The following is a 15,569-nucleotide window of genomic DNA, read 5'->3' as shown; positions in this document are numbered from 1 at the left end:
CTGGCTGTATACTGGGGGGGGTCTGTGACCAATGCATTTCCCACCCTCGGCTTATACTCGAGTCAATAGGTTTTCCCAGTTTTTGGTGGTAAAATTAGGGGCCTCGGCTTATACTCGGGTCGTCTTATACTCGAGTATATACGGTAGTTCCTACTTGGAATCTTGTTGTTCATCAATGGTCCAAATTTAACAAAATATATTTTTTTTATTCTATCCTTGTATCCAAAACCATTAAAACTGAAAGAGGGAACATTTTTTTTTTTCTTCTCATGACTGTATCTTTTAAGTATCTAGGTGAGAGCTTTAAACTGCACTAAAGACAAAATGTGTCCATCTTCAGCTATGTCTCTACTACTTAGGAAATCCTTTAACATGTCTCCATGACTTAACATCAAGTTGTACATTCATTCCAAATAAGGCGCTGAAGTTGGCACTGAGTCCAAGGACTCAAATTCAGTAGATGTTAGATTGTCGAGAGGAATTTGCTAATTCAAGTGCCCGTGAAAAGGAAAATAGTCATTAGTTAAAAAACGGAAATTAAAACAAATGTCCTTCAAAACTTGGGAAGTACCTGAATATTATGCTTATTTTTAGTTTTGTATACCATGCTTTGTAAATGCATCCCATAGAAATTAATTCATTGTTAATGGTTTCTTTTAACCTCTTGACAAATCTGTAAGACCATTCTCTTAAAAACTCATACTAGCTGCATGACTTCAAAGTGTTCTTAAACATATGCCAATCATTGGCGAGAGAGGCCCTTCTTTAGGGTACCTGGTGGGACTGTTCTTGACAGATGTCGAAGAAACTCTGTCTGGAAATAATTGACAGGGAAATATATGGACATCTTAGTCTGATGAGTGAAGAAAGTTTATTCATCCCACTAAGTTCTTTCTTTTACTGTATATGACGCTAACATATTTTTTTTGCAGTGATTATGTAAACGTGACAAAAATGCAGTTCTCAGAACAGCCAATTAAGCGGTTGTCCGGGAATATAAAATAAATAATATATGGCTGGGGGAGGGGTGGCTTTAAAAATAATAAACCTCTTATACTTGCCAGTCTCTGCTCTCTCTTCCAGCTGCAGCAGTTCCCATCACTGCCGAGCGTGGTGGTACCCTCCTGATCATAGTCACCCACCTGCTGATGAAATGAATGTAACAAAAATTTGTGCCAACAAGATAACATAAGCTTGCTAAGGTGCCCGATTACATAGAAGTAGTGGCGTAACCAGGAGAGATGGGGCTCCCTAGCAGTTAAAAAATATCCCACTTAAAAAATATACATATTAGTATACTCACACATGCGAGTTACAATCACATATAAATACACTCAAGTGCATATACACATACATACAGTGCCATATGCAACATACTCACATACAATGTATACAGACACCATATACACATCACAGATACTGCATATATACATCACAGTATATGTTATATACTGGACATGCGCAGTACAATATAGATATAATGGTGCACATCCTCCATTCTTTATTGTGTCAGGTTGGATGACGGGGCCCCCTGCCACTGCTGGCCCTATAGCAGCTGCTACCGCTGGAGTTACGCCCCGGCATAGAAGTTCAATACAGGGGGAGGGTGAGCAGTAAGTCGCAGTATCCAGGTCTCCATCACCCTACTGCCTCTAAGCTCAGTGAGGACTGCAAAGGACAGATTATTACACTTCAAATAAAACACTTAAACTTATTCCAAATGTACTAGTGATTTATTCACCGGGTAGGTTGTACTATAATAACAGACCATCAACAGAGTGATCTGTTGAAGCTACGTGTAAAGTAGCGCCATGTTGATTTGTTCATTGTATTTTTACTACATAATATAGTATACTAGTAAAGTACTTCATGTGTGGTGTGAGAGTCAGCTCCCATCATAGTCTCAGTATCCTTTCAGTGGCTACAGAAGGAATAGTGAAGTACAGGTATTCAGAAAAAGGGACCCAGAAATGTCAAATTTCCCACTTTGGCTTTTATGTGTATACAAAGCATATAATTTCTGCTACGGATACACTGATGGGTGTACAACAGATCTACGCGAGGATTAGCCCAATTGTTTTTTACCGCAAAAATAAACAGTGTGGCTTCACTTATGTTATATAAAGATACAGATTTCTGTGTAGAATCCACGTCAAGTCCAACATGTGTACAAGGACTTCTGTTTTCCTTATTTTATTAAAGTGTAGACTCTGATATACAGTATATCCAATTAGTGGTAAGGGATTCAGATTATCTATCGTTTATCACTGTCCTATAGTGTCACATGCTTGAGAATCTGTCTTTTCTTGCTTGACCGTGTATATTGTTCTTTGACTGCCTCTTGACCCTTTCTACCAACCATGCTACATTAGGTGTCAGTGAAAAGTATGTCCTTTCGTAAGGGCCTCTGTTCTGTAGTTACATTCTGAACTTTAACCTCTTGCAAATGGCTTTGTTTATCTTGTCAAGCTTTATATAGGTTTTACACGTCACAGATGTCCTATTTTCACCCACCTAAATGACCAGAGTATCAGAATAAATTATGTTCTCTGTAAACTCCATATCATGATCTAAAATTCCACTAAACACCAAATTATGATGTACGTAACAATTGATTGCCTCATATAGAGAATCTTCAGGGACCGTCATGTTTGTCGCAGTAGTGCTTCAGGATCATTTGCCTACCACTGGCATATTAAATGCAAACTCCATAGCAATTTAAAGTCATTTAAACTGCCCCACATGTATCTATGTGGGAGTTTGCTTCAGGGGTTTCTTTGTGCTGTCCATGGAGGATGTGCTGTATAAATTTCATAGCTGCAAACACAACAGGGGCTAGATAGACTTTAGTGCTGAGAGGTTCAATGGGAGGTGAATGTATGCCATTTGCTCAGTGGGTTTATATGAGTACTTATCCCTATAAAACCTTCATGTCCAGATTGTTATAGCCAGATGTGGGAGGCGAGCAGGAAAGTTTATGAGCTGTTCCTATGGCAAAAGGCAATTGTTTATTTTCATTTGAGAGTCCATGTCAGGAGGCTGGAGTCTATAGAATTAGCAAATGGTAGTAAGAACAGGGAGAGTGAGTTTCTTTCTATAATAAAAAGATTTTTCTAACTTGGGCAGAATGGGTGATGCATGGATGAAGTGGGTTCGTTGTACTAGATCAACTTTTTGTATAAGCGGATAGATACAAGTATAATACAAGACCTTCTGCAATAAAAAAAAAGTCATGCCCTGCATTGAAGAGGATGCAATGTATTGTATGCAGAACAGATTGCAAGCAATATGTGACTTTAAACAAAAATTTAATCTAGTACTAAAAAAATATTATTTTAAAAATGTAATATTTGGTTCCCAATAGTCTGATGTTGCTACATACCCATATTGTAAATGGAACCTTTTTCCTGAAAAACAAAAACTATTTTAACAAAATCAAATCACAAAAAATGATATATTCAGCTCAAAGGAATTTTTTCCTTTGATCCTCGCTATATTCAGATTAGGTGGCCTTGGGAACCTGACATACCCTCCTATACCCGTAACAGTAATTATATCCATATTATGCACAAGTACATTTTCACAAGTGTTCACATGAACATTTGGGACAGTGTTCTTGTATAGTATATACTGTACAGGGAGCTGCTTTTGGATATATTTATTTCTTTACCTAGGAAGAAACATCTGACCATATGGATAACTGCAGACTAATGTAAAATCTGATTAGGGAAATTTAGGGAAAAATAAAATAAAATTTTGCCATCGAGCTGAAGGACTTAAAAGTTCCCATATAGGGTTAATTGTAAGAATGAAGTTTACTGCAATGTAATGGATTCTGATAAGTGAGCTGGCGCTTTGCAGATACAGAGTGGCATTGTTAATAATGACCACTGAGAATGCCCCAGGTGTAGTAGACATTCCTAATGTCTGAAAGCTCCTTATCACTTACTGTAAAATGAAGCTGAGGAACTTAAATTGCTTAAGATTTTGGATTGCAGCCTTCTGCAGGAAAGAATTTGGAAGGGTGGTGTTCAGTGAAGTGTATTATTTAAGGCTACCCACAGTGATGCCTATTGTTCTGCGCTGAATTGAATGATGTCATGTTTCATTTAAGGCTCTTATCCTTGCTGAAGTCTGAAGTTCCTCGCTTTAAGGGGAGGGGGTTTCAAGTGGTATAAGAAGACGGTGAAAGGCGTTTAACGAGTCAGGTTTCTCCCAGGCCTACTGTGCTACCATTTTCCCTGGTAAAAGCTGACTCATGTTATATTCCGATGCAATCGAGAGCAGGATGAACAAGCTGAGGACTCTCGATTTACCTAAGAGCCCAGTGAGGTAATCCTGGCAGGGATGAGACTGTAGGCTGGTGGGTCACTGCAGGCCGCTGTATTAAGAGAAGCTTTATGTAGTGGGCTGGGATTTATGCATTCACTGTACAAGGACATTCCTCTGTGGTGAGATACAGTCCCATCCTCTCCCTCATTTCTAAGTACAATGCTATTTGCCCATGTGTAAATATTTCATAGGAAAAAGCTATCTTTTCTCTAGATGACATTAATGCTTCCTTTTAAAGTTGTTTTTTTTTATTTTTTTTTATTTTCAAGTCAATGGGTACTTAAAATGACTATTCTCAGCCATATTTTTAACTATTTTGATGAATTTATGGAACCGAATACCGAGAAGGAATGACAACCAAATTGCTTATTTACAGAAAAATTTTTGAGAGCACACCATTTCTGTTGGCCACCCATTCATGTTATTTCCTTAAAATGAATACACACAGCAGTAGATGTGAGATACTTGAGGTCTATAGTAAGTCTATGGTGTCAAATTCCAGCTATAGCAAAGATGTTTGTTTACTGTGATAGATGCCAGAAGTCCATAAGATCCCATATACTATATGTTTAAATTTGTCAGACAAAAAAGTCCTGCACATGGCATATTTACGAGAGAGATGTGAACCTATCTTTCATTATATCATGCATTATACTGTTATTTCAAGCAGAGTTAACTCTAAATAACAAGTTATCCATTCCTCCCCGAATATTCTGTGGTTGATTTCTGTTTAACTTCATGGTCCCTTTTGTGGCTGGGCATTGTTATCCTACCACAATGTAGATCCACTGGATGATCCTTTGGTGGTCCAACACAACCTGCCACCGTTGTTGCCAAAAGTGTTAGTGGTTGCAGCCTAGGCTATCATGTAGACAAAAATATTATATAATTAATATAAAAACATAATTTTGGAACTTATTATAAAGGTTCCATACAACATCAAGTGTTGGCACATCATGGCTTGTATGAAGGAAAATAGGCATACAGCTATGATTTAGTTGAATTCCCAGCGCAGAGCCGAGAATTGCAAATAAAATGCAAATGCCCTCTAGGACAGTTTGGGCAGGAGGGGCAGTGGCGATGCAGACCCATATCAAGGATGCATTACAACTCTAAAGTTGATTTATAAAGGTAGACTTGCTGCAGTGTCTGCCATTTTCCATGATTTGGATGGAACCCGGTTAAAGGTAATTTCCACAAAGACAAAATTCTTAAATATACTCAGGATAACAAAAGAACATGTTATAATAATATGTTGTTAACAAAAATACAGCATTTCACAGATATAAATCCAACCTGTCTGTTAGTCCCTGGTGTTTACATTTTGGTTGTCCATGGATACGACCCTAAACTCCTGACTATGGTTGGGCAGATTCCTCTAACGTGAATAGCTTTTCTTGTACTGCAGGGGGAGGGGCAGGAAGCGGGGAGCACTACAGACTGAGGCACTTCCTCGCCAGCAGTAGTGTGCAGAGGAGACAGCAGCAGCTCTAAAGACGAGATAAGCTCTGGATCTGAGGGGACGGTGTGACATAGCTCTGCTACCTCTCCTATAAAACACACAGTCAGCACTGCTACCGTCCCCTCAGATCCAGAGCTTATCTCGTGTTTAGAGCTGCTGCTGTCTCCTCTGCACACTACTGCTGGAGTGTGTCATTATGTCTTACATCCATCTTGTGACTCTGATCTGTCTCATCTTTTTTTTTTCTGTGTGTTGGATATTCGTAGAATGTTCAGAGGCTAAATCAAAGTGTAGCTAAACCATGGCCATTGTCAGCACACAGCATCTCCTAGCACAGAGGAATCATGAAGTGTGCTCAGCTAGTGCCAGCCCACACTGACCATCACTGAGTAATAGGATCTTTGTTGTGTAAACATCACTAAGGGTTTTAAAAATGGAGAACTTTTCTCCATGGCAGGACCCCTTTAAGAGCAGGTTGTATAATGCTATACTATTAAGTTTAAAAGACTTCTGGTGTCAGAGAGATGCAGCCGTATAAATACAAAGCTGGAACCATCAGAATTTTCCTGAACAGAAAAGTCAAAAGAATATTTTACGCATTATCTGAAGTTGAAATCCAATTTTCCACTATACAGAAGTAAAAGACGGGGAATTCCATTAACATGTTCCACACAAAGCTGCATAATGCATTTTTCTCATGCATAGTTTTTGCTTTTCTCCTGGTCTTGCCTGATTTAGAAGTCATGAACATGTTCACCTGCTTTGTATGGGCCATCTGAAGGTGTAGAATAAATCATTCCCGCATGAATGCTCCCCTACAGGATGTATATGTGTAATTGTAGCTTTATTCAAAAGTCTTTCTGTGGAGCTATATATTCTTGCAAAGGGCGTATCCTGTCAAGAGTGGGAAGTGTAACTAAGTTTGTGGAAGACTGAAACAATAATGAGACTTATTTTAGAGACACATGACATTTCCTTGGGAATGCGGCCCTAATGTTCATTATTCCATTGTTTTCCCTATGGAAAGCAAAATGTGGGATGAATTTTAAAAACCAGTGCAATAAAAATGAATCTGTTACATGAAGCAAAATAATTTCACATAAAAGGGCAGTGTATACAGTAGTAATATCAGTTGTCCAAATATGCAAACTATAGACTGCAGATGTCCTGACTTAATTCTCAAGTCAATTTTGATACTCTTCAGGTTTCAACAAAATCCTCAGATGTAGTTTTTTAGCTGGTGACAGATTCCAATAGCCTATGCTATGGTGGTTTTAAAAATGCCTTTGTCATTATTCTGAAAACTGCCATTACTATATAAAAATATATTTCCCATTACCCTACTCCCAGCCAGCAGTGTGTGGTGAGGCCCAGGGGAAGGGCAACTGCAGCACCCTGTGTGCTTTTGTCTCGGTCTCCTGAATGCATTCTACCTCTCCTTTCCTCCATGCCATCCCCCTCCCTACACTGTCTGCTCAATGCGTATGACAGGAAGAGGGGAGGGGTAGAGGAAGCTGGATGTGTGTAGAGACGAGGAAGAAAACATGAGGAGACATAGAGAAACAGGCTGCTGCAGCTTCTCCCTGGGACTCCCCAAACACTGCTGGCAGGGGGTCTGGTAATGTGAAATAAAATTTTATTAAGTAGTTGCAGTATTCAGAATGCAATTAGAGATATTTGGCACTGCCCCAATCCCCCTATTGAGTTTGGTTGAGAAGACATGTGTATGAGGGTGTCGGGGGAACAGCTAAACAAACATTTGGCAATCTTGGTCATCAAAAGTTTTTGGTCAGCTATGCTTGTCTTTTAAGATACAAACCTGGTAAGACTGAATCCTATAAGTTATAGCTCGGCCCTGATGACAAAGATTATGCTTTTTTGTTTTCCATAGTCACTGGCATCGAAGATATGGTTTTCCTTTAACAAATGGCCTTGACATGACCCCATCAAAACAATTGCCAGGGGGAAGCATGTAATGAACAAACAATGTCAGCTGTAGTGTTGCTGATAGGTGACCTCAAGCAAAAATTGCTACTTGAATTCAGCTGCCTGAGTCTCAACAGCACAATCTGCTTCTGTGCTTTTAATGTAGAACTAGAGGAAGGCGTATAATGGTGATCTTTGTTTTATTGCTATTCAGTCGCTGGAGTGGGAACAATCCACCACTTGGATAGTGTGTGCTGCTTATATAGCAATTATGTCATTTTACTGTCTTTGTCCTCAATCTAGTCAAATGGCTCATGTTATCTAATTGTTGGCTCCCAGTAAAACCTGTCCTTTTTACGTTGAATGTAATGTGTCACTTTTCATTTCTGTGTGTACAGTATGTAGGCTCTTATCAATGGCCAGATAAAACACGCATTGGATTGTGTTATACTTTACTAAATAAGCTAATTTTTCTGTTTAAATAGAGATTACATTGTGTTTTGTGTCAGTTAGAATCACAAATTAAAAGAGTTAAGAGAACAGAATAAATATGAACGCCATTAAATAAGCTCTTTATGCAAGCGGCTGACTAAGTTAATGGTATCCACATGATCAATTAAACAGGAGATCGATGGAGACTACAGGTTGCAAATATTTTAAAATTATGTTTTTCCAAATAATTAAAGTCCTAGCTTCTCAACTTTACAAGTTGTTTATCTTGGTGGTTATGTTTATAGGCATTTTCTACACTATATGACTAAATCTTTGGGGTTACAATGATATTTGTTTTTATTAGGGGGTACGTGGCATAAATCATTAATCAGCACTACTATAGAGCCAATTCAGGCCCAGCTGATTATGCAATTTGGTAAGTGAATAAGTATTGGGATATGTTTGGTTTCCAAGAATTAGCAAGAACTTCCACCCATTGCTTGTATTTTATTAGAAAGTTAAAGTAGTATAAACTGCTTTTCTCATATTTCAGAATTAAAAAATGCTCTTAAAAATAATTTTAACCTAATATGAATTTTTTTTTTTTTTTTTAACTTACAGACGACTACCACTTACCACTTGATTCTCTAAAATCTGTCACAAAAACACTAAGTCCAAGAACGACGAGGATAGATCTGCAGAGGACAAATAGACATTTCCATTATTGCGGAGTCAAAACCATGGAGCTCTCAGACAGCGATAGGCCTGTGAGCTTTGGGTCAACTTCCTCATCTGCCTCTTCTAGGGACAGTCACTGTTCATTTGGGAGTCGGATGACCTTGGCATCAAACAGCCACATTGGTTTGTTTCACCAGGATAAGGAAGCTGGAGCCATAAAACTTGAACTTGTTCCTTCCCGTCAGCTGTCAAATGATGACCTTAGGACTAACTACACCAGAGAACAGGGCCATGGAGGTCCAAGGGACAAATATTATGATGAGAGAAGGACTATACCCTGGAAAGAATCCAAAGGATCTGTCAATAACTGTTCCAAAGCTGAAGTTGTGGAGTCCACCAGTCCAAAGCTCATGTATGTTGATAGAGTGGTCCAAGAAATTCTTCAGACTGAGAGGACATATGTACAAGACTTGAAAAGCATTGTTGAGGTAAGATTACATACAACTTTAAAACTACTAATAATTGTGTAAAAAAAAATATGTTTGGCTTTCGACCTAACATTCTATGAATACAATGAATAGAAAAATGACTAAACAGGAAAAAAAAGTAATAGTGGGTTGTGAAATGTTTCCTGGGTACTGGTTACTCAGCTTGTCTTTCCTCCCTTAGCTGCTAAGTTTGATTCCACATAACTTCACTCTGTCTGTGTATTGTAGACTCTCATCAGTGTTCTTATCAATGCAAAAAGACATTGGGGCACATTTACTAAGAATGTGGGAAACCACACTAAAAGTGCTCTGCCTGTGTATTATACTGGGTGCGTCAGATTCATCTGTCGCTTCCCTGAAGTGGCCTGACAGTTCACCAACTTCAGAGTTCACCGGAACGCCCCCAAATTTGTGTTGCATGGTGGTTAGGGCAGCTGCGCTACAAAATGGTTGCGTGCAACACATTAGTGGTGCAGACACTTCTTAAATACCTTTGCAAGCAGTTTACACCTAAATGAATGTGCAAAGTCTGTCCGAAAACTGGTGCAAAGCCCTTTGTAAATGTGTCCCATTAGCTTTCTTATACATGAGAAAAGATGCCGCTGGCTTCCAGTTTTGACTGGATAAGGATCATGCCCATTGATGCCACAGTGTTATTAAAAAAATATATTTTTTCGATTGTTTTACAACAGGAAACTATGTTCTTGAGGCTGAGTTTTATGTTCTACTAGACAGCCCTAGGTGATAACAATAGAAATCCCCTACTGTAATGAACCGCTTTGGTAAATGGCAACTTTCACTGGAATGTGTTTGTTCTTGTCTGGGCAAATATCCCTTAAATCATTTACTTTATAATACGTTCAATAATTTCTCAGGAAGCCCATCAAGGGAAGCCGGTGTTAGATTTCCATTTCCTCATCACAAAATTTTTCTGGGTTTCCAGTACCGATATTAATATTGAGATTCATGTGAGGTTACGTTTTTTTTTACATTGAATAATGAAATGAAAATACATGCTATAACTTTGAGTTGATTTCTAAATCTTTGATGTTAGAATATGAGATATACAGTATAGTAATCAGTAGTTTAAATCCACAGACTCTGAATAGAGGATCTGACTTGCATTACCTAATCAACAGCCAGAAACATTACAAGAAAAAATATTCCACTTATCTGATATAAATCTTATTGTGTTGGATACGGGACCTAACTCACTAATAGTATAACAGTGTCTTATCAAACATGGTAAATGAGGTCTATAAAAATTCTGCAGACTAGTGAGATTATACATTTTTTTACAACAATTTTTTTATAAAAGGCCCCATTAAACAGCTGACCATAGAAGATCTCATAGCTTAGAACTTCTAGCATCACTTGTGCCACCACACGTTAAACAAAGAATCATGTTGTTGATTTTGAAACAAATTGGCCATCCATATAATGTACAGACATGCTGGATCTTATAGGTCTTGGGGACAGACTCTTGGTTGGTGCAAAGGGTGCCACAAACTGTATTGGATGTATACAGATTTTGCATTGGGACCCAGGAGCTTCAGAAACTGATTCACTGTACAAAATCACTGGACTAAAAATTGATTAAAATGTAATGGAAAAACAATATTTCTGTATTGCACATGTAAAACTAGTCATAGTCATAAGCGCTCAACCTATACAGCAGCACACAAAGTGGCTGATTTACCCCATGGTGCGCATGATATTAAAAATTGTGTAGGTGTCTGCATTGTCCTACAATCTATTTTCCAAGCATCAAATGCTTATACTTTCCAAAATGACTAGGGAGATAGAGATATAGAAACTTGAAAGGAGCTTGTGTATGATTTGATATACAACTTTGTAGATTTTTCTTGCATGTAGCAAAAGGATGGCTTGACTGAACTCCATGTTAGGTTGAGAATTGTTATCCAGCAGTGGTAAATGTTGTTCCATTAGTGGCTACAATGATGGTAGTCTTTGGTAGTCCAGCTGTTGAGCCAGCTGAGCCGGCACTTAGCTAAGCCGGCACTTAGCTTCTTCACTACCCCTCCAAAATCTATCCATGTGGGATTGTAAGCTCTTAGTTTAGGTACTAATTTTAAAAAAAGGCATTAACAAAAATTATGAATAAAAAAAACAAAACTTTCAGCTTCGTTAGTAAAGAAAACCTTTTAACATTATTTAGCCGGTAGATTAAGTGGGGGCAGGGGAGTAACTAAGAGAGCCAGGGTTATGATTGGGGACCCCCTTCCCACTTAAAAAATATAAATTCCTGTATACTCTCACATTTATCCACTCATGTGCACATATATAGACCATGTCCACACACATACAGTGCCACATACAAATGTACAGCATATATAGACATCATACACTGTATACATACAGCATATACACATCCCATACATGCTATATACATATTATGCTGTACAATGTGCATCATATGTATATAATGGTGCACATCCTCCACTCTTTAATGTGTCAGGTCGGATGACTGGGCCCCATAGGAGCTGCTAATAATAATAATAATTCCTTTATTTATATAGAGCACACAGATTACGCAGTGCTACACAGAGCTTGTCCAATCGGCCCCTGCCCCCAATGGGGCTTACAATTTAACCAACTTACCAGTATGTTTTGGAATGATGGCGGAAACCGGAGGGGCCTGCATGTTATATGCACATCTTCTTAATTAAATGATTGATCTTTAAGCCCGGGTCTCATTTCATAGCTATGTCTTGCAAAGCAATGTAAAAATAATTTAGTCTCCCTAGCAACATTTATTTTTAATGTACCGTTTGTCTTTTCCATTGTGGAGTAGGAAAAAGTCTTAGATCAGTTTTAAAAGCTTCAACCATCCAAAAGAAGTCAATGGGGCACATTTCATTACCCGTCCATGCACGTTTTCCAAGGTGCGTTCCCCGACAAGAATGCACAGCTGCCACAATTCACTTAGATTGTGCGCCCGATTTCTTGCATGTGTCGCTTTCCCGCTCAGTTCACCATCTTCTCCCCACAGTGCATGTAAGTGCTTGGCTTGCGACAGAATTTTTAAGTTAAATCCCCCGGTTTGTCCAAATCGTTGGATCTTCCGACGGCCCGCCCCCCCCGATTTGTGTCACATGAAAGCTGGCGCCGATGTGCCAAAATCTAATCGTGTGCGCCAAAATGCCAAGTTAAATGCGGCGCAAAATAGAAATCGTCAGAATAAGCGGCAATCGTGTGGTCCGCTGACCCTTAGGAAATGAGCACCAATGGGTCTATTAAAAAAACGGATGAATGGATCTGAAAAGAAGACTTTACAGCTATTTCATATTTACAACTATTTTTTATGACCAATTTTAAAAACTGTTGTTTGTAAGAAGCCTTGATTTTTATGCTGCTATCTAAAGCATAATAGATATTTGACCAAACAAGCTAATGTGGGTACTGGTAATCCTTACTAGAAGACAAATGAGACCAGCTAAACTTGAATCCACATTTAAAGACCAATTTTCAGTTGTGAGTCTTTCTCCTTTTGGAGTATGTATTTGTGGATCAGTCTTTTATGTGGCACATTTATGTCAAATCTTTGTTTCCAAACCTCTGAATCTACAATTTATACTTTGCATCACTTTTCAGTGATTGTGGTGGTTTACATACATTTTTGTCTTCATAATCTAAATTCACAATTGGCTTATCTGTATTTTGAGGGTGGAAGAGAGATTAGACCTGAAAGAAAACTAGCACAAACGTGGGAAGATCATACAAACCTCATGCAGATGCTGCCGTCAGCATCCTTTATAACTCGTTTTGTTACCTGCAACCTTATTGGGGATGAAAAATGTATGCAATTCATGGCATATGAATACTCCTGTCATGGGTGTCCCTGCTAGCCATGTCTCGCAGGCTGCAGTCCGTGCAGTCTCACTTACCTCTCCGTGCTCCGGTGCGCACGCATCCCCGTGGTTACACAGGTGCACAGCTTGTTAGTATCAGAGTGATCAAAGCTGTGGGTGATAACGAGCCGTGCACCTGTGTGACCCTGGTCAGATTTCTCTCCACAGGAAGTAAACAATGAAGCTTCCTATAGAATGACAGCAAGCAGAGATCTAGAAAGCTGTGAGGAATTGATACAGAAAGTATATTGGAAAATTGTATAACTTTTAATCATAACCCCTTTTAAAGGGAACATGTCACCAGGGAACTCATTTTCACTAAAGATAGGTTACAGAAGCCCATTACATTCCTTCCTCCTGCTCCTTCACAGAACTCACAGCTGACATCAGTGGGGGAGGGAGGCGTTGTACAGGAGCACAAAGGCAGGGGCTGAGAGCTGAGCAGTCTGCAGCACAGACAAGTCACATGTTGTTCTTTGAAATGCATCCAAACCAAAAGCCCCAATCCCTGGGACTACACAGAGGATTCTGCCATGGTGCAAGGTAAGTTATTATACAATTATATTTTAATGCAAATGCTTAGAAAAGGCAGATATAATGTGTGCACTGCAGGTGTAATGGGCTTTTACAACCCGTCTTTAGTGAAAATAATGTCCCTGGTGACGGGTTCCCTTTAATGCTTAGCAGTTCAGTTGATGAAAATCTAATTTTAAGGAAATATGAACCTTATTTTATAATTACAATGTATACTAACTTTATGTTTTCATGGTAACCGACCACAAAGTACACACTTTTCTTTCACTTTTGATGAAATGACTAAAAGTGGTTGTGACATGGGAATTACAACTCCTCTCTAGAAAAGTGAAATTGCACAGTTTAAATAATCGACAGTAATAACTCAATTTACTAACTGATCCTAAAAATGAAACAGATGTTCAGGTGAAGGGTCACATTGTAGGTCAGGTGTGGACAAGACAAGAGTGTTTTATTGGCTTATGATTTTGAACTACACTTATTTGTTCCTGTGGGAAACATTTGTGCAATGAAAAACTTTTTAAAGGGTAGAGGTCATGGAAATCAAACACGTCTTCACCCTGGAGAAATTTGGAACAGACAGGGCATCATGCTCTTCTTGACTAAGGATATGTAGGAATTAAGACATATTGCTCTTTTTTTGTCACCGTATGAGAAAATGTACCATACCATTGCATACATCTGTCATTCACTCACTGTGTGGAGGAGCTTTTTGTGTCATGTTATGTATAAGCGTTTTATACATTTAAGAGAATTGATTTAAGTGATTGATTGAGAGCTCTGCACACGAGCTTACAGTCTATGAAGTTATATCCATAAGATCCCATACAATTTGAAGAAAGCAGCAGGTCCACCTCCTTCTCTGGATTGCTGGGGGTCCATTCTCATGATCAATGGGGTTCCAGCTGAAGTTGAGTGTGGACCTTAAGTTATGAGTAGTTTATGCTAGTTATAAGTTTTACTAGTTGGGGTATATTCCTGCACACATTGACAATATCCTTACTGTGGCAAAGGAAAGAACAGTCAGTTGTCACTTTGTCTATATATTTCTATAAGAATAACAGTGGAGCAGCACAATGTACAATATACGGTGCTCCTGAATTGCTATATTATGAGAAGCGGCTGATCCGTGGTCATTTAATTTTCCAGCAAAATGGTTGGGATTTAAACAGACTCCATTCACGTTCCTCTTGAGAGGTGACTTGTGCTGCTGGAAGACATTAATGCTGTAGGTCTATCCATTGAAGTTGAAGCCATGGCCTTCTTTCTATAAAGAAACTTGCAAGCTGGATGCAGCAAAAAACAGGTGTGAGTGATTTTCTTCCACAGTAAAATTCAGCAGTGTTTTAGGTGGAAAAGAGGAGGAGACAATACATTTCCTTGAACACTGGCTAATGCCAGATGATAAATATTTGGCCAACTGCACACAAATGGGTTCAGCCCATGGATCAAGCACAGAGCAGTGGGTGGAAGCCCTATGCATCATACAGAAAGGACTCCCTGGTAAATACCCCCCCATTGGTCCATTTTTTTTATCTGCATATAGGAAACTACATGTTAAATAACCATATTTACCATAATAATATTTGCATATAACAATAATTATATGTAACAATCAACATAGTCAAGAACTTGTCTAGTTTTTCTGCAGATGAACCAATCTTGGGGACGAGATCCTGCATCCACTGCTGTTCTCCATTCCCATATTTTTTGATGAATATGTGGTTCACACACAGAGCCATAGTACAGGCGTGTGAATAAAGCCTAATTCAGAGCTTTTAATGAGTTTGCAGCTGAATGAGTGGGAGATAAACATCCCCTGATGGTTTTTACCAACAAAACTAT

At 38.8% G+C, this 15,569-nt stretch overlaps 1 protein-coding gene across 7 annotated transcripts in view; it reads left to right on the top strand.

Annotated features, from left to right (window-relative positions):
• The window catches only part of PLEKHG1 (pleckstrin homology and RhoGEF domain containing G1), a 145,116-nt gene that overhangs the window by 93,274 nt on the left and 36,273 nt on the right, over positions 1-15,569 (top strand). For all 7 annotated transcript variants that reach the window (XM_072140902.1, XM_072140900.1, XM_072140901.1 and 4 more), the window contains one exon: positions 8,774-9,318. In XM_072140902.1, the coding sequence (XP_071997003.1) occupies positions 8,893-9,318 (426 nt within the window). In that variant the 5' untranslated portion in view covers positions 8,774-8,892. The remainder of the gene's footprint in view (positions 1-8,773; positions 9,319-15,569) is intronic.

The sequence above is a fragment of the Engystomops pustulosus genome, chromosome 3, assembly GCF_040894005.1.
Source record: "Engystomops pustulosus chromosome 3, aEngPut4.maternal, whole genome shotgun sequence".
NCBI classification, from domain to species: Eukaryota; Metazoa; Chordata; class Amphibia; order Anura; family Leptodactylidae; genus Engystomops; species Engystomops pustulosus.
This window is presented reverse-complemented; position numbering and strand designations above follow the sequence as displayed.